This window comes from Penicillium solitum (genome assembly GCF_028829755.1).
Source record: "Penicillium solitum strain IBT 25940 chromosome Unknown utg000001l_segment0_segment0, whole genome shotgun sequence".
NCBI classification, from domain to species: domain Eukaryota; kingdom Fungi; phylum Ascomycota; class Eurotiomycetes; order Eurotiales; family Aspergillaceae; genus Penicillium; species Penicillium solitum.
This window is the reverse complement of record NW_027072121.1, coordinates 4,076,634-4,099,437: the sequence shown is the minus strand read 5'-3', so window position 1 is coordinate 4,099,437 and position 22,804 is coordinate 4,076,634. Positions and strand designations below refer to the sequence as shown.

The window sequence follows — 22,804 nt, the reverse complement described above, 5'->3', positions numbered from 1 at the left end:
TCTCGTGCAAAGTACATGTACATGTTACAGAAGTCCTCGGTGGGTTTCCTGGAATCATCCGGTTGCACACAACGGACGTCGTTTGACTTGTTCAATACTGATATCGAATATTTATCTTTTTCTTTTTGCACACATCTTGGTGGTTTGCTACTCATAGACATGGATTCCAGCACCTTTACTCCGAAATATCTTGTAAGAGCATATCTTTATAAATCATTCATTTCCAAGAGATCCGAGCATAATTTCTCCAATCTCTCTATACCTAAATGTCCCGAGATAGAAGCACCCCCAAGCACATAAGCAAATGAGTTTCTAGAATCCACCAACACCTCTCACTCGCTGTACAGCGCCAACAGCTCCTTTAGCCCAGCTAAACCGACCCCGTACAGGCCCCATTGAGCCCTCTGGAATCTCACCAGTCTCGGGATCATGCCAACAGCCATCCTTCGTACTTGCAGCGCCGTATTTGGCAGTATTTTGGTTGCGATTGATCAACTCCGTCCAAGCACGGCAAACGAGCGCGGAATCAATAAGGACATTAATTTCCTGACTGTGAAAGAATGACTGCGTGTCAAGGTTTCCATTGCCTGTAAAGAATGTTAGATATTTTAGATACTTGGATACAGAATCCTTCTTCTCTCGTTGTGCTTTTCTTAGTGACTTACCTTGAATCGCAATCTGCTCATCAACAATCATCAACTTAATATGACAGCTCCGCTTCTTGAAGCTATTATGAATGGGACGAGTCTGGTCCTTGCCGACATAATAGCATACCCGTAGACGGGACTTCTCTTCGTCGGTTTCGAGGGAGTTGTACAGTCTGTTTGCGATCATTTCGTTCGTTCCGTTTTGGAATGGGAGGAGCTCGCCTGCGTCGTTGTAGCCGAGGCAGAGATAGCAGGATACCACGACACCGCGGCGAACGGCGTTTAGCAGGGGTTCCAATAGAGGCTCAGCATTCATGTTTGGTGTCTGGATAAGGATTGAATGCTGGGCGTTGTTGATTGCGGATAACCACGCCGCGTTTTGCGGGGTGTGGATGCTGCTGTGGTTTGGGGCTTGAAGGAAGTGAGAGTTAGAAGCATATTCGGCAGGAGCTTCTCTTGGTGGTTTGGAACTTACATCCAAATGGTTCCCTGTTTACCACTGCCATTGCGAATGGCTCGTGGCGAGATAGGAGCATATAAGGGTTGAATGTATTATCCTGGTCGTTGTCTGGTGTATCGCCTGTTGTGTCAGGCTGAATAGTTGTATCTGCTCAATTGTTAGGCGTTATCATCAATATTGCACAAATTTCACTTACTGAGATGACGGCTGACAGCCTGTGTGCGTGTTTCATCGCCTTGTGGGCGAATACAATCGTTGACTCTCCGGGCTTCTTGTTCAAAGTCCCTATCGTAATGCGGAGAGTTGGTAGTATGCTCGGGAAGAGCTTTATCTCCATTCTCCGCAAGAATACCATCGTTCCTTTCTTCATGGCACGGTATCGGAGCCTCCCTCGCTGGAGAGTTCAGAAGTGGGAAAGGGGGATCGAGAACCTTTCCCCACGACAGCAAAGCAGCATCATAGAAAGAATCAACAATCGGGCCCTCGATATGCGAGAGCATCTCAAGATTGTCGTTGTCTTGAATATTACTGCTCTGTATGAGAGCCATGCGCCGGTCAATAACAGTCAATTTTGCATGGAACGTCCCAAAGACAGGTCGGTGGAAATTGATGACTTGAAGATCGACATTGGGGATCTCGCTCGCAGCAGGTAGCTTCACTTTTCCGCCGACATATTGGTCCTCGCGGACACTCAATCTATTCTCCCATGCCTAGTACGTTCATTAGAATCCATGTCTGCAGATTGTATTCGATGTACATCAATCAATAGAGAACTCACCTGACGAGGATCTCCGCGATCATAGATCATCTTCATAACTATTTTCTGTCCCCTTTCTCCTGCTCGTTTAGAAAGTTCCCGGATGGCATTCGTCACTAATGTGGATGCGTCCGAGTGGATCCAGAAATTGGTACCCAAAAAGACTTCATGTTCGGCGCGCACAATGCAATTCGCTAAATGGCGACAGAGATCAGGTAACGGGGCGACAATTGTCAGTGGTAGAACTCCTGTGCTCCCCAGCAGCTGAGGGGATACAACCCCTGACATTGGGTTCTTTTCTAAACAACATAACGCGTCATGATAAACCTGGTGGACCTGTATTAGATTTCTTTCTCTCGCAATGTCGATAAAGCAAATTAATTCACCTTTAGAAATAGATCGCTCGTTTCCACAGACCCAAAGTTCCCGCACGCGCGAGCTTTCTGCAGCTCATTTAACGATTCCCATTCCGACGCGTTGTCGACATCTGATTCTTCCACGCCATCGTATGTATGCGACGCATGATGGCTCTCAAACAACCTATGAAAGACTTTCTGTGGACACTGCGATGGGTCAAGGGCTAATTCTGAAGTCACTGTCTGCCCTTGACACATATTGTACACTTTGCGTGGTACCATGTTGCAACGAACTCGATTGGGACTTGGGGGTTGTCGAATGATCAAAATAATTCCAACAACAAAAAAGGAACAGGTGGCAGCAAGTAACTTGACCAATGCAAAACAGTTCAATATTGTTCCAGTCAAGTTCCACGGGTGGAAGATGCCGTCCATGGGATGACGTAGGGTACTTGGCCCTGAGATTTCTGGAAGGCTTTTGAGAGGCTTCTGAGAGGCGTCTAGTTTTTTTGGGAAGAATAGACAAATGGATCCAAATGGAGTCGAACAATTGTGATGCCTAAAATATCTCGGTCTTAGCTACTTTGTACAAAGTAAATGTCCACTTGGACAAGAAAGGGCTTAACTTGGAAGACTAGTTCAGCCCTATGACGTCTGATGCTCCATGTCCCCACAAAAATACTTTATTTATTTCTTCTTTTCTTCTTTTTTTTCTCTTCTTTTTGTTGGAATTATAAAAGGGGCTTTATCTATATGCACAGCCGAGATTGTACATTCTTCAACCTGAGTTCTTTGGCTGGCATCCGTGGTTGCCACTATACCCCAAGAATATCACCATTCAGACACCAAACACAACACATAACCCCCAAAGGGCCTACTTTGACGTTTATAATTATTATTAAAGAGATTAAACGATATACATAAAAACTATGTCCAAACCAAAAATCCCTCCTGTTTCAATCCAGTGTTGAAAGCAAATGCAATCACGTCGAACTTACTCTGTCTCCCCGGCATATGAAACATCTGAGCTGTTCAATTGCATTTCCTTGGTTCCAAAGCCCATAGATCGGAGATTCTTCGGTTGAGATTGCTCCGATTTGAAATCCCCGGGTCGCAAACCCCCAGCTTTGAGCACTTCAATCCCGGGGTCAATATCTTGAACTCCCCAAACAGACCGACGGGGTGTCTTGATCCCAGTCTTCAAATAGAGATCTAATTCGTCGACATAGTCATAGGCAGCCTTCTCAGTGATGGCGAGCCTCTCATAAGAGTCAAGTCCTCCTAAACGCCACTCAGGCAAGGGCCTGCGCGAATCTCCAAGATCATAAACATAACCAGGACGGCCCTTCTCGTCAAGCGCCTTCCGACGGGTAAACTTAACATCACGCCCAATCGGCGTGTAGTCCTTGATCTGCTTCTCCCTAAATCCTACCACTGGATGGATAAATTCAAACGTCTCTCCCAGCAGATTTCCATCCTTGTCAAAAGGATCATACCGTCCAGGCGTGCGCCTCTCTGACCCGTTAGCAAAGTAAAATGGTGTGAAGCTGTCTTCCATTGGGCCTGTTCCCCAGCCATAGCTGCGTCGCTGTTTGTCCACAGACTTCACGGAAGACGTGGGGGAACGTTTGAGTTTGAAAGCCGAGGCTATTGCTGCGAGCTTGCGTTGGGCCCAACTTCCCAAGGACACCTCATGGACTGTATCTTCAACAAGCGTTGAAATGTGGTATTCCATCTCTTCTCTTTCCTCGGAGATAGACTCCTCATTGATCGACAGGTATGGTTTGATTTGGTCCAGCATCCAGGAGAAGGTGATATTAGACATTTCTTCCATGTCGCCCTCATCTTTAAGGGTTTCACCAGAGCCTCCACCGATGTTAATGTGATAACCGGGGAACCACACTTGTGTCAATGTGCGGGGGTTACCCTGGTGCTTGTGGTCGTCTTCCAACTTTAGGAGCTTTCGGGTCTCCTGGTTTAAGGCTCTGGCGGTCTGGTTTAGCTTTCGGGCTGCGTTGTTGATGTCTGCGTCGCTAGCCCTGCCGCTACCCTTGAGGCGGATTGCCTCTTGCAAGAGGTCATCCCATTTTTGAGCCTGCTGGTCGACCGCCTTCCTCTGGGTTTGTATCTGCTCTGAAGTGACGTTTCCAAGTTTGTGGAGATACCATAGAGTAGGCGAGAAGGCGTTACGGTGTTCATCGAGAGCCAAAGCCTGGAATGCATGTTTGACATCTAGGGGATCGTTTGTTAGTATTCGACCTACCATAAATCCACAAAGAGAGGACTTAGTATACTCACTAGGCGAAAGTCCAACATTTTCCCATCCACTCTTTTCCGACCACCACAAGAACCAAGATGGCAGCTTGATCCCCAGCACCTCCGGCATTCCAATAGCGCCAACTGTATCATAGACACCAACAACTTCCACATCCCTTGACCCCTCCTGAGCCCAGTCACCCTCAGGACGCTTTTCAAATACGAAAGTCTCACCCCGAGCGCCCTGGTTCTCATCCGCCTTCCCATCTATCCACTCAAACCAGAGATCACTGCAATAGAACCGTTCGCCGGGCTTGTTTTTCTTATAAACCTTCCAGAGATCGGGAAACCGATTCAAATCCTGTTTACTGCAAATGCCAATATCCGAAATCAAACCTGCAATGGCCCGGGCTGTGAACGCACCCCTAGAGAACCCGAAACACATAATCTGATCCCCGGGTCTGTAGTTCAGGACACAGAAATTATACGCTTCGATGACGTTCCCTTCCAGGCCGAGGCCAATGGCGCCTTCAATCTTTTGACCCAAGGGACCTGAGGTCGTGCCGATTCCGGAATCATACCAGACTATTTGCTGCCATTGATTCCCGTGTTCATCTGTTCCAACACTGTTCAAGGCGCGACAGAGACGCGTCACATTAGATGGGACGTTTTTCTTTCCTGACACGGCGGATTGCCATGTCCCGTCGCAGCAGATGATAATGCGCTTGTGGATGGGTTGCGATTTTGAGTCTCTTCTCTGTCGGACTCTCGATTGTGGTTCATGAATCTCGGCGCATAGAGACATCTTGTATGTACAATGGAAGTTTGCTGTCCTGTTGGGGAGGATTTGAATCAAACCTAGTAGGTGGATACGACTCCATATAATATATATATTTTTTCATTTACACCCTTTTCCAGATTTGTATTAGCGTTGTTGCACGAATAAGAGTTCGTCTGAAGATCGCTTTGGATCATCTGCTTTGTTTACCTGCATGAGGCCTCCCGCTAGTATACGAACCCCAACGCCACGATCGGCAGGCTAACCCAGTTTCGAGTAACCCAGGCGTCCCATTGTTCGTGTTCTCTTCAGCTCCTACATGGATTTAAGACACTGCATGAGATCAGCTTACCATAGCCTCTTGCCAAGCCAATAGTCACCGGGGCGTGCACATGGCCTCAGCTTCGTCGCCCCGCCCACATGGCCAGCCTTATGGTCAGCATGTAAAGATAGACGATGGGGTGGCTCAGCCGTAAGCATTCCCCGGGGTTACCGTATCACAGATAAAAATATATGCGCTGGACTTTTCGAGGTCCATGCCGCTGCCAAAAGGCGGGATGACTATGTGGATCGGCCTAATCTAGCGGGAGGGAAAGGGGTGGAGCTGAACCCTTGAAGCCCTGGTGCCAGGTCTATGGAGCTTATAACTGCGCTAAACCTCTAAATTAACCAATCATCCTTTCAAGGTTGACATACATAAGAAAGGAAAAATCTATTTCTTCCCCTCTGTCACTGGCTGTGCAAAGGTTTTCTGTATCGTGGCCTGATTTGGCGAGATTCCCGCCTGGTTTAAGGCTTCTTGACTGATGTTACTAATGCTGAGATTATTTCTCCGCTGCGACGAGACTACCTGCTGTAATGCCGAGGCCGATCTCAATGACAGACCAGATGACGATTTGCAGGGGGTTTGCGGCCAATATACAAAGGAAATTACCATCGCCATAGAATCGGAGAACTGAAAATCAGCATAACACTGCCACACTCGTACTGTTTATAATTTGCAATGGATTCATCTCCAAAGTGGCCAGTTGGCCAAGATATCACGTATATTTCCCCTAGCCCGTGGATTCCTTCCACTGTAAACTTCGTCCGGCCATTCATTTGCAGTTTCCAGACGAGGAAAGCGGGTAATAGACTAAGTGCTGCAGTACACAATATAGTCACAGAGCTGTAAAAATATAAGCAATATCCAAAATTATGGACCTGGGCAGAGATTTTCCCGTGCTGGTGCCATCCACTCGTCACCAGAAGTGCGAGATCGGATTATAGGCGAAAAGTAGCACAAGCCAGGGTATAAGTCCGACAGCAATAATGCTCCAAAGTATTACTTGGTAGGAATTTTGGCGGCCAACCAGAGCGCAACACCAATTGATACTTTCGCAACTGCTGAGGCCCATATGTAGAGCCAGCCACCATAACTATAGAAGAGAGTTAGTCGCGAGCAGGAAATCTTCTATAAACATTACATACCAAAAGTGCTTTTTATAGATCTCTATACTTGTGAAGTCTGTATACATATGTCTGACCCCATTCATTGCTTCAATTATGCAGCAGGCATCGAAATATATTAAAAGGGTCCGTAGAATATTAGGATCTCTATCAGACCATATCACATTATACAGGGCTGCTATACTAGCGCAGCAATCATTAAAGCATTATCCCAGGAAGACCCGGAGGATATCCAGTCGCACAAAGCTTTGCAATGGAACCATCACAGTGGGGATAGACATCATCATAATTGAAACGATGAATATGGCGAGATTTCGCACGATAGGCATCGAATCTCCCACTTTTCTCATCTAGTTTCTTTTCTGCTAAACTGGTATCACAGAACTATATATATATATATAGATAGGAAAGGTTACTGCAGGTTTTCGAGTTTATTTTATTTAAGCTGGACTTTAAATTATCTTCCCACAGTTAATTATTTCTACAGTCAAAGGTTATATATCGAAAAGACTATCAAACAGACGTCTCGTTTTCTTAGATCTAACTCACTTTTCTCGATCTACTAGCTAAGTCTTCTTCAAGCATGCCGTGGATACCCACATTTTATATACTTGAAGGTAGGTTGTGTCCAGGAAAGCCTTTACTTACTACTGTAGGAGCCAGACCGAATATGGAATCTATTTCGGAGACTGATTCCCGGCATAAGCCCCTCATCGACCGCGGTTATTGGGCCGAATATGGAGAGAACTTCTCAAGAAATTCGGAGATGATCCCTTCAAAGTATGGTATAACCGAGAAATATATATACATACTGAATTCCTCAGAGGGAGTCGGTGTTCCTTCGGTCCCCCACCCTCGGAGTTGTGGCCGAGATCCCAATTCAGGGCTTCCCCAGATCTTGTGCTTTATTAGAAACGTGCTTCCCCCCTCTTCTCTATTTCAGATATCGATATTCAGATACTCAAAGCGCATCCTTTTTCCTATTCAACGCTTTATAGTATCATAAAGCCAGCTATGTAAGGAGTTCCCCATCAAAATATTCAAATGTTCTTTTTACTCACATACTACAAGGGTTTATACAGCATCTTTTGCTTTTTTCGAAGCCCTCTGGGAAGTATGTACTAGTAGCAACTTCATTTAGAAAACGTCTCATTCTAAGCTTCACAAACTCAGGGCGGCGTCAGCCATGTCTTTGTCAATTTGGGGTCAGATCACCCTTCCATCCTCGAGGCGATGGTGAAAGGCCAGAAAGAAAAGAAAGGCCAATTCCCTACAATCATAACCTGTCCCAATGAGGTACGTTAACTATTGAATCATGCGATCCACCAAGATTAGCGGCAGCACTTCGGTTAGGATCGGAAGTATGAATGAGAGCTCCGCTGACGACGAAATGTGTTATTAGATGGTGGCACTTTCCATGGCCGACGGCTACGCCCGATTGACCGGAAAGCCACAAGCAGTAATCGTCCATGTCGACGTCGGCACGCAAGGACTCGGAGCAGCAGTTCACAACGCCTCATGCGGGCGCGCCCCGGTTTTAATCTTCGCCGGTCTATCACCTTACACGATCGAGGGTGAGATGCGAGGGTCACGCACGGAATATATCCACTGGATCCAAGACGTGCCGGATCAAAAGCAAATTGTCTCCCAGTACTGTCGGTACACTGGTGAGATCAAGTCCGGTAAGAATGTTAAGCAGATTGTCAACCGGGCTTTGCAATTCGCAACTAGTGACCCACAGGGACCTGTGTACCTCGCCGGGGCGCGAGAGGTCATGGAGGAGGATATCGAGCCGTATCAGCTAAACCAGGCTGTCTGGGGACCTGTGGCGCCGGCTGCCTTGCCAACCTCCGGTGTTGAGTTGATCGCATCCGAGCTTGCGGCTGCGAAGAGCCCTCTTATCATTACTGGATATTCTGGGAGGAAATCCCAGGCTGTGAGCGAGCTCGTCGCATTGGCAGATAGTTTCAAGGGAATCCGTGTGCTGGACACAGGTGGTAGTGACATGTGCTTCCCTGCTAACCACCCTGGATGGTTGGGATTGAGATATCCAGGTCATGAGGCGGTGGGAACATCCGATCTAATCCTTGTGGTAGACTGTGACGTCCCTTGGGTACCTACCCAATTCAAGCCGTCTGCGTCTGCCAAGATTATCCACATTGATGTCGACCCTTTGAAGCAGCAGATTCCAGTTTTCTACATTCACTCGATGGCCGCGTTCCGTGCTGATGCTTCCACCGCACTCAAGCAAATCAACGATTACGTTGCTTCTCAGGAGTCTCTACAGCAATTCATTGGCTCTGAGAAAAATATCACTATGGGACAACGCCGAGATGAGGAGTATGCAAAGCGCCGACAAGAGATATCTGATCTGGCTGTGGTCCCGGAGGGCGGCAGCGGAGCCTCCTTGAATATCAACTATCTCATGGCGCAGGTCCGCCAGGGTGTTCCACTTGATACGATCTGGGCTATTGAGTCTGTGACCATGACACACTTTGTTGCGGATCAAGTCTCAGCTATCGAACCTAAGTCGTGGATTAACTGTGGAGGTGGCGGCCTCGGCTGGTCTGGCGGTGGTGCACTTGGTATTAAGCTTGCTAGTGACATGCTGCACGGAGGACGTGGAAAGGGAAAATTTGTCTGTCAGGTTGTTGGCGATGGCACATTCCTCTTCTCGGTACCTGGATCTGTGTACTGGATCGCCCGCCGCTATGGAATCCCCGTTTTGACAATCGTGCTGAACAATAAGGGCTGGAATGCTCCCCGGCGAAGCATGCTGCTTGTTCACCCTGAAGGGGATGGCTCCCGTGCTACGAACGAAGACCTTAATATCTCCTTTGCACCTACCCCGGATTATGCTGGTATTGCTAAGGCCGCAGCGGGTGGTGAGTTGTGGGCTGGCCGCGCCTCGACTGTTGCCGAGCTCGCCCAAAAGCTTCCAGAAGCTATTCAGAGTGTCCTGAGTGGAAAGGCAGCGGTGCTGGAAGCGCAACTTGACGGGACTACAGGGAAATATGTGGAAAGTGTGTGAGAACATAGAATTATAGGTCTATATACATATTTTCAACTATCCTCCACATCTGCGGGGTCAACATTATATATATGTGGATGTACAACGTAGATATATAACCTGTCACCTATTTTCTTTTTCTTTTGAAGGTATATAATTCATCAATTAATTAATAGAGCAAGAACAAAAGTACTATACTACGAGATCGACAAGTACGTAGGGCTCCCAAATCATTTAAGGCTTAGCGTAGGTTGGTAGTAACCCTCCGGGCTTCAAGTTCACACCCAAGTATTTAACGAAGAGGTTATCTTTGTTCATAATGGCCATAATTACGCTTGATATTCTAAACTCTAGATCCTAATCATAAATTAATAAAAGAGAAGTAACTTTCTAATTGGATGTCCCTCACCGACAAAACACAAGCAAAAGTACCCCGCGCCCTTTGACATGCTAGTGCATACAATTAAAGAAATGCACTACTCCGTATACTACACATGTACCTATGTACCTATCGCCGTTGACCCCAAAACAGTCGAAAAGCTTATCAAAAGTGGACTGTCCTTGCACCTTTATCTTGTAATATGAGTCATGTGGTTCGGAGAAAGTTCTCGGGATGGAGAGAGGTCAAGTTCCGCTCCGCTTTCGCCGAACCCTCTCTGTAACACCTTGGGATTTCTCCTGTTTCTTTCTTATATATAACCTGCTCTGGTTTCACACACACACCAGGCTAATACTACTATCAATCTCATATACTCCGTACCATACTCCCACAAATCTCATATACCAATCGCCCCTTCGCATACCTCCCCGCATACCCCTCCGGTTCCGCATCCTCCGATCCCGCATTCCACATTTACACTGCTACCCAATATGAGTCCACCTGCAGCCCTAGATGTCAACTTGGTGGGCGTCACCGATACCTCGGCTGTCCCTATCCCGGAGCCCCTGGCCGTCAATGGCGTGTCTGCATGGAGACAGAAGACGGCTAAGGTGCCCACCGGCATCGCCGCAGCATCCAACAGTGATATGTTTAAGAGCCCGGTATGATACTTCTAGATGGCGCATAGGCATTGCGAGATATGCCCCAAAGAACATGGTCAATTGCACAATGCGGAATGCTGATACTGTCTGGGCGCATTAGATCTGCTATACCAAGCCCAAGGCTAAGCAGTTTGAGCGTATGTCTACCCTTGTCCTTTCCGGATCTATACATTTTCACAATTATTCCAACTTATACTGACTTTCATTCAATCTCAGACCGTTTTTCACTCGAAGCTAAGTCTCGCAAGGTTCGCACTCAATTGCGCAATGCGAAGTCCACTTTTGCTAATCCGCTCCCTAGGCGTCCACTTTGAAGGGTGCTGCTCGTTACCTGAAGAACCCAGGTAATACCTCGGAATACTTTTTTTTAAAAAAAAGAAAATTTAAAAGTCCATGGGCTAATTGTGTTTCCTAGGTCTTATTTCCCTCGGCGGTGGACTGCCCTCGCCTGAATACTTCCCTATCGAGCACTTGGATATCAAAGTCCCCACTGCCCCCGGATTCTCTCCGGAGGCTACTCGGGAGTCAGGCACGGTTCTTCATGCCGGAAAGCATGATATCCAAGAAGGAACTAGTACCTACGGTGAGTCCCCATTCTCCCTGTGCATTAAAAATGGTCATGACTGATCCAATTCCTTAGACTTGGAGATTGCCCTTAACTACGGACAAGCTACTGGAGCTGCGCCATTGCTTCGTTTTGTCACGGAGCACACCGAAGTGAGTATAAAACACTAGTCATCTCGTTTCTTAGCAGAGACTAACTAAATCAGATCATCCACAGCCCTCCCTACTCTGACTGGCAATGCACCCTGACCGCTGGCAGCACTTATGCCTGGGACACTGCTCTCCGCGTGTTCTGTGAGCGCGGAGACTATATCCTCATGGAGGAATATACCTTCGCCAGTGCCGCCGAGACCGCCTTCCCCTTGGGCATAAAGGCGGTGGGCATCCCAATGGACGAGCAAGGTCTCATCCCAGAGGGAATGGACGAAATCCTCAGCAACTGGGACGCCGCCGCCCGGGGTGCACGCAAGCCTTACGTGCTGTACACAATCCCAACAGGCCAGAACCCGACTGGTGCCACCCAGTCCGCGGAACGTCGCCAAGCCGTGTACAAGGTCGCCCAGAAGCACGATCTCATCATCGTCGAGGACGAACCCTACTACTTCCTGCAGATGCAACCCTATACCAGCGGAGACGCCTCACCCGTGCCCCCGCCATCCACCCACGAGGAGTTCATCAAGTCACTTGTCCCCTCGTTCCTGAGCATGGATACTGATGGCCGTGTCGTTCGCCTCGAGTCCTTCTCTAAGGTTATCTCGCCCGGTTCCCGGGTTGGCTGGATCGTTGCCTCCGAGGAGATCATCGAGCGCTTCACCCGTACCTTTGAGGTCTCCTCGCAAAACCCTAGCGGTATTTCCCAGCTCGCGCTCTTCAAACTTCTCGATGAGCACTGGGGTCACGCCGGGTACTTGGATTGGCTGATCAACCTGCGCATGTCGTACACTGCTCGTCGTGACTCACTCGTTCACGCCTGCGAGAGGCACCTGCCCCGCGAAATCGTTCACTGGGAAGCCCCCGCGGCTGGCATGTTCGTAAGTTTTATCCCGTCTTTCTTATCCCCCCTTTTCTATTCTATTCTGTTCACTTGTCATCTTGGAAAAATACTAATTCATTAACCAGCACTGGATGGAAATCGACTGGCACAAGCACCCCGGCGTTGCCGCTGGCAAGACTCACGCCGCTATTGAAGAAGAGATCTTCCTGTCCGCCGTGAATGAAGGTGTCCTCGTCTCACGTGGCAGCTGGTTCAAGCCAGACCACGATATTGCCGAGAAGAAGATGTTCTTCCGTGCGACCTTCGCTGCTGCTTCGTCGGAGAAGATTGACGAGGCTATCTCGCGCTTCGCTGGGTCTCTGCGCGCTCAATTTGGCCTGTAAACTGGTTCTTGGCCTACGATTTTGACGAATCTCTTTGATTGGAAAGAGGATGCATTAACATGGTTAGTCTTGCGATTTTAGATGGTAGATATGGCGGTTTTGTAAAAGGGTAGTTAGTTTTTTATTGTCTTCCAGAGAACATATTGCAATCTGAATTTCATCTCTTTTGGTCAACAATTCTACTGTTTTGTTCTTCTATCCTGGATTCAATATCGAGTCGAAAGAATAGTATGTCTATCATTAATGATGTGATGTTATAATGTACAAAAATAACAATGGTATCAGGCAATAAAACAAAAAAGTAACAAGAAAGGGATAAGAAAATCCAAATGAATCAAGAGCAACCAAGGAGCATCTCCAAAAGAGAAGATCACGACCCTAGAATCTTGCCATAAGCATCCTCCACCTCCTTAGCAATCTCCAACAGCGTAACAATAATGATCTGGTGCGTCACATTCGGCAGCTTATCACGCTGCAACCCAATCCACTCCAACGGCGGCGTAGCCTCACCCATATCCCGAAGCTGCGGCGTCTCAATAACCGGCGGCTCAAGCGCAGTATAGGTATACCTAGACTGAGGCACATTGACAACCGCAGTAATCTTCTCCTGCTGCTCAGGGCTAGCACCACCCCCTTCACCACCACTACCCGGTCCACCAGTGATGCGGACCGCAGACGGCGGCAAAGGCTTACCAAGTCGCGACGCGAGCGCCCGCGAGTGCGCTTCCCACATATCGCGGATGAAACTGATGCGCGAGTAGTTCCAGCCGACGTCAACTTTGCCCTCGAATGTGCTGCGGAATATGTAGTCGATCTGGTGGGTTCCTGGTGCTTGCCAGGTTTCCATGCTCGCGACTAGTCGGGGCACTTTGAGGATTGTTCCGCCGCGGGATGCGGCGGCTCGCTCGGCGATCTCGTCGACTGAGAGCTCGTCGAGTTGCGCGGATGTGGGTCGGGTTATGCCGGATAGGGCCACGCGAAGCTGGCCTAGTGTCAGGCCTAGGGCGCTGTGGATTTTGTTGGCTTCGAGCGAGACGGCGAAGCGGGCTTCGGCATCGTAGGCTTCTACCTTGAAGATTTGGTTGTCGAAGAATGAGCTGGGGAATGTTCCTAGGTTGACGTGCCGGATCTTTACGACGACTCCAGTATGTAGAGAGATGGGTGCTTTTTCGGGTTGGTCTTCGTCTTTCTTGGCTAGATCCTTGACGCTGACATCGAGACGCTCGGTGAGGACAGAAGACTTCCGACGGAGGTACCGCTCTACCTCGCGGAGTGATGTTTTGTAGGCTGCTTGGACGTCTTGGATCAAGCGTTGCCATGCCTGGAACAGTGCCAGTGTTTGTGATGCTGTCAGGGATGTACAGAACAGCTGAAGTTTGTCGCCTTCTAGGATACTGAAAAGGCGCTGGCTCTGCGCGCCGGATGTGTTTCGAACATTGTACATCAAGAAGTTGAACCTGGCGATCTGTGCAACAAGGAAAGGTTGGTAGTCGAATGACACCTTAGCTTGAAGGTGATGGAACGCAATCGTGGCTTGAATCAACGGTGTGTGTCCCGACTCACGGGAGTCCTCGGGCCATTCGATGGAGGTGTGGATTTTCAGATTTCCAAGTTCGGCAATTCCACTCATGCGACCTTTACTCTCGATCGCAATCGAGCCGAAATTGATACACATGTTCTGTTCACTGTCAGAGGTCTTGCTGGTAGACACCCACAGATCAACAATGGCAAACTGTGCCTTGCCCAGAGTCGAGCCCAAATCGAGTTGAATTTCGACCTTCTCAATCGCGATGGTAGTGTTCCAAGGGAATGCGGACGCCGACGCAACCTGTTGGTATCGCTGCACGATATAGGTTTGCGTTTCGGACGGTTCTGGCTGGACAGTCCCACTCGAGTTGGTTTCATTGTCGGATGGAAGCCAGATCTCTTTGAAAAGCAAAGAGTCTTGAACTTGTTTGGCATTGACTGCGACCTTCATTGGACTGACGCGCAAGATAGCTGACATTCCGTTCATTCGGCCAAGGTGCTTGCTGTTCATCAAGGACAGCACCATGGACTTGACCTCAAAGCTTGCGGTGGATTCATTGGAGTACACATGCTTTACAGACGCTTCCAGGCTGTTGAAAGCCAAAGAGAGAGCAAGGAACCGGCCCTGCTCTTCCGATAGGACTGTGTTGACAGTTACGTAGACACTCTCAAACCTTGCAGTAGCTGCGACTCTTGCAATAGGCTGGCAGCTTAAGCTAAACTCCTGTTTGCAAAACAGCAGTCCCAGGTTTACCCTGCACCGGCCGAGGATGCTAGTTGGATCGGCGGCATCAAATGGCTTTTCCTGCATTAGTTTCTGTGACTGTAACTTCGCTGCAGCAGATGGTCTTCGCGACTGGCCCTGCTGGTTGCCCATGATCTCCTTGACTGTGGCGGTCATTTGCTTGACGAGAGGAACAAGAGTTGGGTACAATGTATTCGTCGAGGGGTCGACCTTTAACTCCGCATTCAGCGCGGGATCATCGGCACCGTTATCCTCGAATTGGACTTTGAGCGCCACTCCCGGTGCTCGGAGGGTTGCTGTGGTCGCAGCATCGCCCTGGACATATTGGCCATATTTTGCGTCGGAGAGTCGGCTGCCCTTCCATGTGGCCGCTAACAACGTCTGGTGATCATGGCCAAGTTTGCCTTGAAGCGTGACAGTAGCGCCCGCAAAGTCAACATCGACGAGGAGAGACCGCAATCGTCTGTTGCCGAAAAGGCTGCTATTTTTGTTGGTATCGGTGTTTTCAGGGGATTCTGCTCTGGTTGCCCAAACAGCCTTGCCTTCCCGAAGCGCCTCGCTTGCAGTAGCAATTGAGTCTTGTATCATACTAGCCGGAATGATAAACTCTGACGTAGCGCGTATGTCGAGAGATTTGCCAGCTGCTTGGAAAGCAAGCCACACTTCCTTTCCTTTGGAGGAATATGCCACGTTGAAGACCAGCTCTGGCATAAGGGCTGAATTGAGCGAGCGCTTTCCTCTGTCCGCTCCGAATGGTACCATCTGAAGTTGCATGTTTTCAATTCGAAGTTTGGCTGCGTTCTTCTTCTTGTTAGACAGTTCGACTTGCTGGATTGAAAAGACCAAGTCTTCGGGCTGTCGTCCAGATTTGGTGTGCATTGTGGCCATGTTCCAAGCGATTTGAATGGTCCGGAATTGTAAAGAATAAAGAGCATTGAGGAAAGTTTCCGGAGTGGAATCATCGTTGACGTGGATTTCGGGGGCAGCGGTGGCTCCCTCCTTTGTATCGATGTTGCCACCATGTCTCAATTTCCGAAGACGCTTGACTTCGTGGGAAAGGTCCAGAGTCTTGATGCGCTCTTGTGTGTAGACGGCAATGTCGACCACGAGAGCGGCCGTCTCAGCGAAAAGTTCGATATCGAACCTCTCGCTGGTGAAATGGTATGCTCTGGTGATCTCCCCATTTTCACGGACCGCAGAGGTTCCCTGAAGCTTCACTCCAGCAGAGAACCCGCCATATGATTGACTGCCAGCCTTTTCTTGTCTTTGTAGCTCAAATCTGATTTGAGAGGCATCGATATTGAACTCGGGATGCTCCATGGAGTATCCCCGGTCTAGTCCGTTTTGAAGCCGCATACGCATCATCCCAAGGCTGAAGATCATCTCTGCAGAGTAGTCTTTGCTATTGAGGCCAGGTGCAATGGCATGAATCTCGAATCCAGCCATTGTAAGACGGGATTTGTAGAGGATCTCCTGTCCACCAGATGTTGGTTTGGGGGTTGGGGATACCTTTTGTAGCGACAGCACATCCTTCAAATGTAACTGGAGAACATCCAAATTCTGCTTCAGATCACAAATCAAATGGGAAACATCAGGTCCTGTCAAAACAGCAAGGAGACTGCGCACGGCACTAGCCTCTAGGCGAATGAGTTCAATCGTGACATCAAGCTCCACCTCCTTACGCTCCGATGAGAGGTTAGCAAGGATTCGCCCATTTACGGGAGGTATTTCTAGCATTGACAAGATATTGAATCTGTCGCCTTCGCCCGATACGAACATGTGCGAGTTCTTCTTCACATCAAAGTCAATCTCGATTTTGGATGCCTCTGCGGGCATCACTGACATGCGAGCCACCTCGCCTGACACAAGGTAGGTCAAAGATGGCAGAAGGCTAAACGTCAACCGATAGTCTTCTAAGAACATTGCCACATGGAAGGTGTCACGGGTGGGGTTTTTCGGTGCGAGGCTCTGCCCTGATTCCGGTTTTGGTACTTTGACGCTATCCATAAGCTGCCGAATGTATCTGACTTCGTCCGCGATAAGTCTGTCTACTGTGTGTGCCAAGCTGACAGGGTCTTCTTTCATGTCATAACGAAGCTTCCTGCAGGACGAAGCGAGCTTCCAATCGTGTCTGCACTCGTTGTCATCTTCCTCTGATCCAAGCGAAAGGTACATGTATGGGTCAGCGATACTTGACAACATCAGAGTCATGGATTGGCTTTGAAGCTCAGATGAGCATCCTTCAGCGGTAAACAATACAGCGAGGTCTTCATGTTCTGATGTTTTGGCACCGAGCGACTTGTGAACGATCGATCCCCGAAGAGCTTTCGCTATCAAAGCAAGCTTAACATTGATACCATCGAGCGTGATGGAACCAAAATCAGTGCCAAACACGAACTGCAGCTCAGTTGGTGTTTTCTCCTGGACCTTGTCACTGGGGACATGACCCGGTGAGGATTCAAGTGTGATATTCGACATGACCTTGATCACCCCTTCAACAAGGTCCAGAATTTCCCAGCGCAGCCTCAGGGCTGTTGATCCGCAATAAGACTGCAAGGTGATGAGTTTCTTGGTCTGCCCCTCTTCGCCTTTAGGCGACTCGGGGGCAATTGATGCAACAGTGGACAAATTCCCTATGATCAAATCGCTTTCTCTCGGACCAGGATCCATGGAGAATCGGAATGTTTGGACTGTGGAGGATAGGAACATCGAGGTCTGGGAAGTCTGCTGCTCAGCGGCGTGCGGCCAAACGCGGCGCATGACATAGCTTTTGGCAACATGTGCCAGGTCCCAAGCTCGCCAGTGGTCAAAGCCGGATAATACAGCCTTTTTGGCATTCGCCGGCAGAGGGAAATTGTCACACAAGCATTCCTGCTCCAACTCGCGCTTGTGATGAGCAGGTAGACCTTTGTAAATCTTGCGAATGCGGGATATGATTTTCCATGAGTCATGCTGCCGCAGGTGATTCGAAGAAACCCTGAGTACGTAAGATATGCGAGCAAGGAAGATTGGATCCGGTATATCAGTAGCCGATTGGGTGAGGGAGTACAAGAGGTACTGTAGGCGCTTCTCGCTGGACATTAAAAGCTGTTGAAAGGATGACGCGACAGAATCAAACATGGTCGTCGCTCGACGAACGAGAAATGCAAGACGCTCCACAGACTTCGCTGATGTTATTGTATTGAATGTTCGCATCTGAAGATTAGAGCGAACATTGGGCGAGGTCACAAACCAAAAATTCATATCATCCATGTGAGAGTTGAACACGGCTTTTTCGTGGAAAGAATCTGCTCGACTACCCTCGATAGAAATTGAGACGTGGTCCGCTGCCGTATGAACCGTCATATCTTGTTTGAGACCTTCAAGCAGATCGCCTTTCCGACGTTGAACCTTTCTCCGGAACTCAGTATGCAGGCGACGGACCTCGATGCTGTATTCATCTCGGAACTCGATCTGTTTGTTGTTGGGGGCCTCAGACAAGTCAACTAGTCGTAATTGAATGGAGGGAACACGAAGAGCAACAGCTGTTGAAATTTTCGGCTGGCTCATGGCGTTGTCATAGCCAACGATGTTCGATATCACATCCTTTTGAAGCGAGTCAATGATTCGTGTCGGATGCTTTGGTTCCAACCCGTCTAGTAATGTAGCTAGACTTAGAAGAAATTTGGGAGTACAAAATCCTCGAATACCAAGCGGGAGGTCACACGCAAGATTTGTGTATTTCGTTTGATCATCATCAAATGTGAGGAACACTGACTTTTGGTTCATCGGAGAGTCTTCACCCATTGTGTTATCTTCATCCGTAAATGGCAACGGAAGTTCAGATGTATCCAGATGGAGCTTGCAGTACGAGAAATGTGGCATTATCCACGGGTTTGCGTCCCTTGTCGCAGAAGACGAGAATGCGCCTGCCCGAGGCCCGAAGTTTGGTCCATCTCTCGACCGGTCTGTTCTTGAGACGGACAGACTCGATCCTCGGGTGGGCAGAAAAGGCCGTGATTTGGTTATCGGATCCGAGGCTGCTCTGGGGTTGTTGGCAGGGTGTATCCGAACACTATTCATGCTTGATGCTTCTGACTGGACAAGGAAGCTCTTGGCGCTTCTAGTGGTACGGGGCCTTGACGCTTCCAGATATGAAAGTGCATCAACAGAGTCCATCCTGCCATCAATAGGCTCAGGCATTGAAGGTATGGCCATGGTTGGAGGGAACACGTCGTCTTCGGGAGAAAGCGTTGAAGCTGGGCCAGTCTCCTCCCAGTCGAAAAGTAACCACTGTGCCCTGTGAGTCCGCTGATCATGGATTTTAATATGCTCTTGCTGAAGTCGTCGACTTTCGGTAATATCAGATTTACGCAAAGCCATCTTCAGCGCTATTGTGAGTTGGAAAAGGCCAATCGGGGAGATTATTTCTCCCGCTCGAGAGACAGATTGACGATCAACGGCAGCGATCGAGATATCCGGAACGAAAAGGCTCATACGTTTCGAAAACTTAGTGTTTGCCCAGTCGTTGAAGTTCACATTTAAGGGCCGTGTGCTCAAAATCAGAGCTGTTTGATCCAGTAGCACAGAAACATGAATAGAGTCAATCTTGGCTCTCAAGAAAGTCACGTCAAATAGAATCTCCGGGAACAGCATAGGCAGTGCATTTTCCTCGTTGTCAAACGAGAAATCAAAAGTCTTCAAAGATGAAGCTAAACAAGCCAAGAACTCGGTGGAGCATTCTCCGACAATTCTTCCGACTTCAAAATCCCAATTACAAACGTAGGTTGGTTCAAGCGGAGGCAAACCAAACAGACGATGGCCGTAAACCGAGATTCCATCGATGAATAGCTGAGTGCTAGATATAGTAGAAGGGCCATCCAGCTGGGTGGTCTCCAAATCAATTTTCAGCGGGGCGATGGAGAATTGCAAGTCCATATAGTAGTTGGTGAAGCGCAAATCCGCTTCCAGTGAAGCTGCGCTAAGTCCCATGCACTTTGAGTGATCATAGATATTCACAGGAAGTAAAGCACGGGGGCCGTCAACCGTGACGCGCACAAGCACATCCATGTCATTTGACTTCCGGTTTGGGTTAATGCCTGTGGGATTTGACGGTGGCTCGTCGGCATAGACCAGCTCTTGATATTCTTCAAGGGTTTTGAAGTGCATCTCCTCGCCAAAATAGTTCTCTCTGATTGTCATGAAACTCTTGATTAAGAATCCAAAAAGGTATAAGCGAGGTGAAGTTCCATCGATGTTGAGCACCAGCGTGTCAGTCAGTTCCGGGGATGTTGATTGAAAATAGTTATAGGAGCCGTCAATGAACAAATTGTCGAGAGTGGCCATGGATTTCTGTGGCAAAAATTCATGCAAGGTATCCCATAAAGGAGTTGTGTAGTCCACGCCGCCGTCTTCAAGGTTGACTCTGAACTCGATGGCATTCTGTTCAGGTTGGTATTTGTTCAATGGTATCATGACATTCGACGTCAGGCGCTTGCCTTTGATGACAATGAATCGGTTGTCCTCTAGATCCGAAGGATTGCTGATGATGTTTCGGTCGTTGACATTGATGTAAAGTTGGAAGTCGGAGAAATTGAGATCGAGGTTGTAGATAAAAGGGACGAATGCGTAGTAGTCCGAAGGCGGTCCTGAAGCCCAGTCACTTACAAGATCTGTGAGAAGGAATATATGATCACGTAGAAGAAACAACTGTAAGTCCTGGCTTTCGACAGTAAATTTCCAGGAGCGAAGACTATTCCAGGAGAGTGGGTTGGACAGATCGCAAGTGACCTGTTGCCGAGGACATTGCCAGAGCAAACCATGATTGATGCTGGATGATAATCTTGACTCGCGCAAGTCTATAGAAAGTTCATTGCGAAACCCTGCGCTTGATCCTACCATATCCATGGTATAATTGATGGTAGAGTCGGCGGCAACACAAAGGGAAAGCCACCCAAACGGGCGAATTTCAGGGCCAAGGTAGCCTTTTTCACCTTCTTTGGCTCGAGCTTTCTTCTGGTCATTTGGCTTTTTTGCTCTCGATGCACCCCCGACGGCATCAGCACGACCCTTCCATTGCCAATCCTTGGAAGGCTCTCGTGTAGGAATGCGCAATGTCAATTCCTTGTTAATATCCACGCGCAGCCTGAATGCCGTGCTTTGTCGCAGAACACCAGGGGCTAGTTGCTCTGTCGGCTCAGCGCTGCGGTAGAAGTTTGGAAAAAAGACATTCTGCAGGCCAACCCGCTCCCTATCAGCCCATGGTCCGTAATTTATCGTACCGCCGTCAATCTTGAGGTCAATCCCCCATTCCGGAGAAGGAGCATAATTGATATTGTTATCCATTGGTTGAGACCGAACAGTTGACGTTGGTTCAATGATGACTCGCCCAGGGACGTCCCAAAAGTATACTATATTCAAGCTGGGGCTATCCACGATGGTAGAAAATCTGCCATATTCGACTGAGTTCCATTTTTCATGGTCATCCTCACTATATTCGTCCAGATACCGAGAGAGACCGGTCCAGCGGACCTCAGGAAACTCTGCCTGGCTCCTCGGCATACTATTGGTGTGCCTGCCATCGTCATGGAACGATTCGACTGATGTCTGGAAATATGGGACCAAGTCTCGAATGCTGTGCCATACTCTGCGCCTCTGGAATTGATAGTTGAAGATATTTTGCGGTTTTTTCTTCGATTCGGGCTCTTTCTCTTGCGCCGCAGCTAGATCTTTGGCAGTCGCCGACTGGTTCTGCTTGAAGTCCGGGTTTGGCCGCATTTGAATCACTGGATTATTGAGTTGAAATGAAAATATTTGACGATACAAATCAAGAGGGCCCGAATTGGAAGCATCGATGGTACCCGTTCCAGTGTCGAATGTCGTTGTCAATACAGATCGGGTATGCTCGTTTCCCATGACAATGGCGCCTCTCTGACAATCCAGCTTTACAGGCAGGAGTTGTAACATGTTGGATACAGGGTCCGATAGTTCTGATTCATGAATAGTAGTCCTCTGTGACGCAACCCCGCCTCTCTCACTCATGCTGCGCTCTGACAAGGGTTTCACGGCTGGTTGGTGACCAGGCGTATCTTCGAAATCGAAAGCGTTGCTTGCGTTGCCATCTTCTGCCGTCCGGCGAGACCCTGGGGGGTTTGAAATGTCGTCGTCTAAATCAACATTTTTGGGAGAGTATCCAAAGCCAGCAAGGATACTGTCATAGGCGGGAGTCCGGTTGTAGATGAACCATTCAAGGCCATAGGTGTTGACGGTAATCCGGCACGGCAATTCGGTCGTCTTTGCCATGCCACCTTGCTCCCCAAGACTGTCGTCTGTGCCATCGCGCGGGGGTTGCGCATGTCCTTTCCTTGGGGTATGATGAGCAAGGCCTGCCTTGCGTCGAATTCCTGTCAAGTCATTTCGCTCGACTGTACGGGTCCAATAGCGCCATGTTATAAACCCCCCATGGATGAAGATCGTCTCGTTCACGCCATGGTACCGAATGCCCTTGAAGAAGATTCTCCCACCAAGCAGGGAGACTTGAAGTGCATTTATATCAACATATGCGCGGTAGTAATGCCAGGTGTATGCTCGAATTGCGTAGGAGATGAGGTTCGCGAAAAGCCGATTGAAGTACAGCAAAAAGAACAGAGCGCTATGCCAGTGATTAGCGTAATCCAGCCGCGTTGAACGGCGCAAACTTACAGAATGCAAGAGACAATCAGTTCCAAGAGGAAGAACCTAAATATATTAGTACAACAGCCATAGCCCGAGCAGCGATTCCATACCAATTGAAGCTTGGATCCGGCGTCAGGAAGGCCGATGTCAAGCTTGTACTACCCATCTCTCTCCACCAACCAAC

The 22,804-nt window shown here is 48.7% G+C and overlaps 5 protein-coding genes across 5 annotated transcripts; 2 read left to right on the top strand and 3 right to left on the bottom strand.

The window, feature by feature from the left end:
- Positions 1-312: 312 nt before the first annotated feature.
- Positions 313-2,152, bottom strand: N7455_001569 (IQ calmodulin-binding motif protein; the record flags this gene model as incomplete). The annotated part of the gene is made up of 5 exons (XM_040951335.2): positions 313-587; positions 666-1,058; positions 1,123-1,254; positions 1,304-1,817; positions 1,886-2,152. 5 exons carry the CDS (start codon positions 2,150-2,152, stop codon positions 313-315), a joined length of 1,581 nt encoding a protein of 526 aa, XP_040818247.2.
- Positions 2,153-3,214: 1,062 nt separating this feature from the next.
- Positions 3,215-5,281, bottom strand: N7455_001568 (T6SS phospholipase effector Tle1-like catalytic domain-containing protein; the record flags this gene model as incomplete). The annotated part of the gene is made up of 2 exons (XM_040951555.2): positions 3,215-4,452; positions 4,519-5,281. 2 exons carry the CDS (start codon positions 5,279-5,281, stop codon positions 3,215-3,217), a joined length of 2,001 nt encoding a protein of 666 aa, XP_040817772.2.
- A 2,092-nt stretch (positions 5,282-7,373) lies between these two features.
- Positions 7,374-9,734, top strand: N7455_001567 (uncharacterized protein; the record flags this gene model as incomplete). Its single annotated transcript, XM_040951800.2, has 4 exons — positions 7,374-7,488; positions 7,786-7,817; positions 7,877-7,999; positions 8,106-9,734. 4 exons carry the CDS (start codon positions 7,374-7,376, stop codon positions 9,732-9,734), a joined length of 1,899 nt encoding a protein of 632 aa, XP_040817611.2.
- A 637-nt stretch (positions 9,735-10,371) lies between these two features.
- Positions 10,372-12,899, top strand: N7455_001566 (aminotransferase-like domain-containing protein). The gene is made up of 8 exons (XM_040951636.2): positions 10,372-10,754; positions 10,855-10,891; positions 10,971-11,002; positions 11,056-11,098; positions 11,170-11,337; positions 11,395-11,471; positions 11,525-12,349; positions 12,438-12,899. The coding sequence occupies exons 1-8, from the start codon at positions 10,584-10,586 to the stop codon at positions 12,693-12,695; spliced, it is 1,611 nt and encodes a 536-aa protein (XP_040818176.2). The 5' UTR covers positions 10,372-10,583; the 3' UTR covers positions 12,696-12,899.
- Positions 12,900-13,065: 166 nt separating this feature from the next.
- Positions 13,066-22,786, bottom strand: N7455_001565 (uncharacterized protein; the record flags this gene model as incomplete). Its single annotated transcript, XM_040951188.2, has 3 exons — positions 13,066-22,597; positions 22,648-22,683; positions 22,731-22,786. The coding sequence occupies 3 exons, from the start codon at positions 22,784-22,786 to the stop codon at positions 13,066-13,068; spliced, it is 9,624 nt and encodes a 3,207-aa protein (XP_040818239.2).
- Between the last annotated feature and the right edge of the window lie 18 nt (positions 22,787-22,804).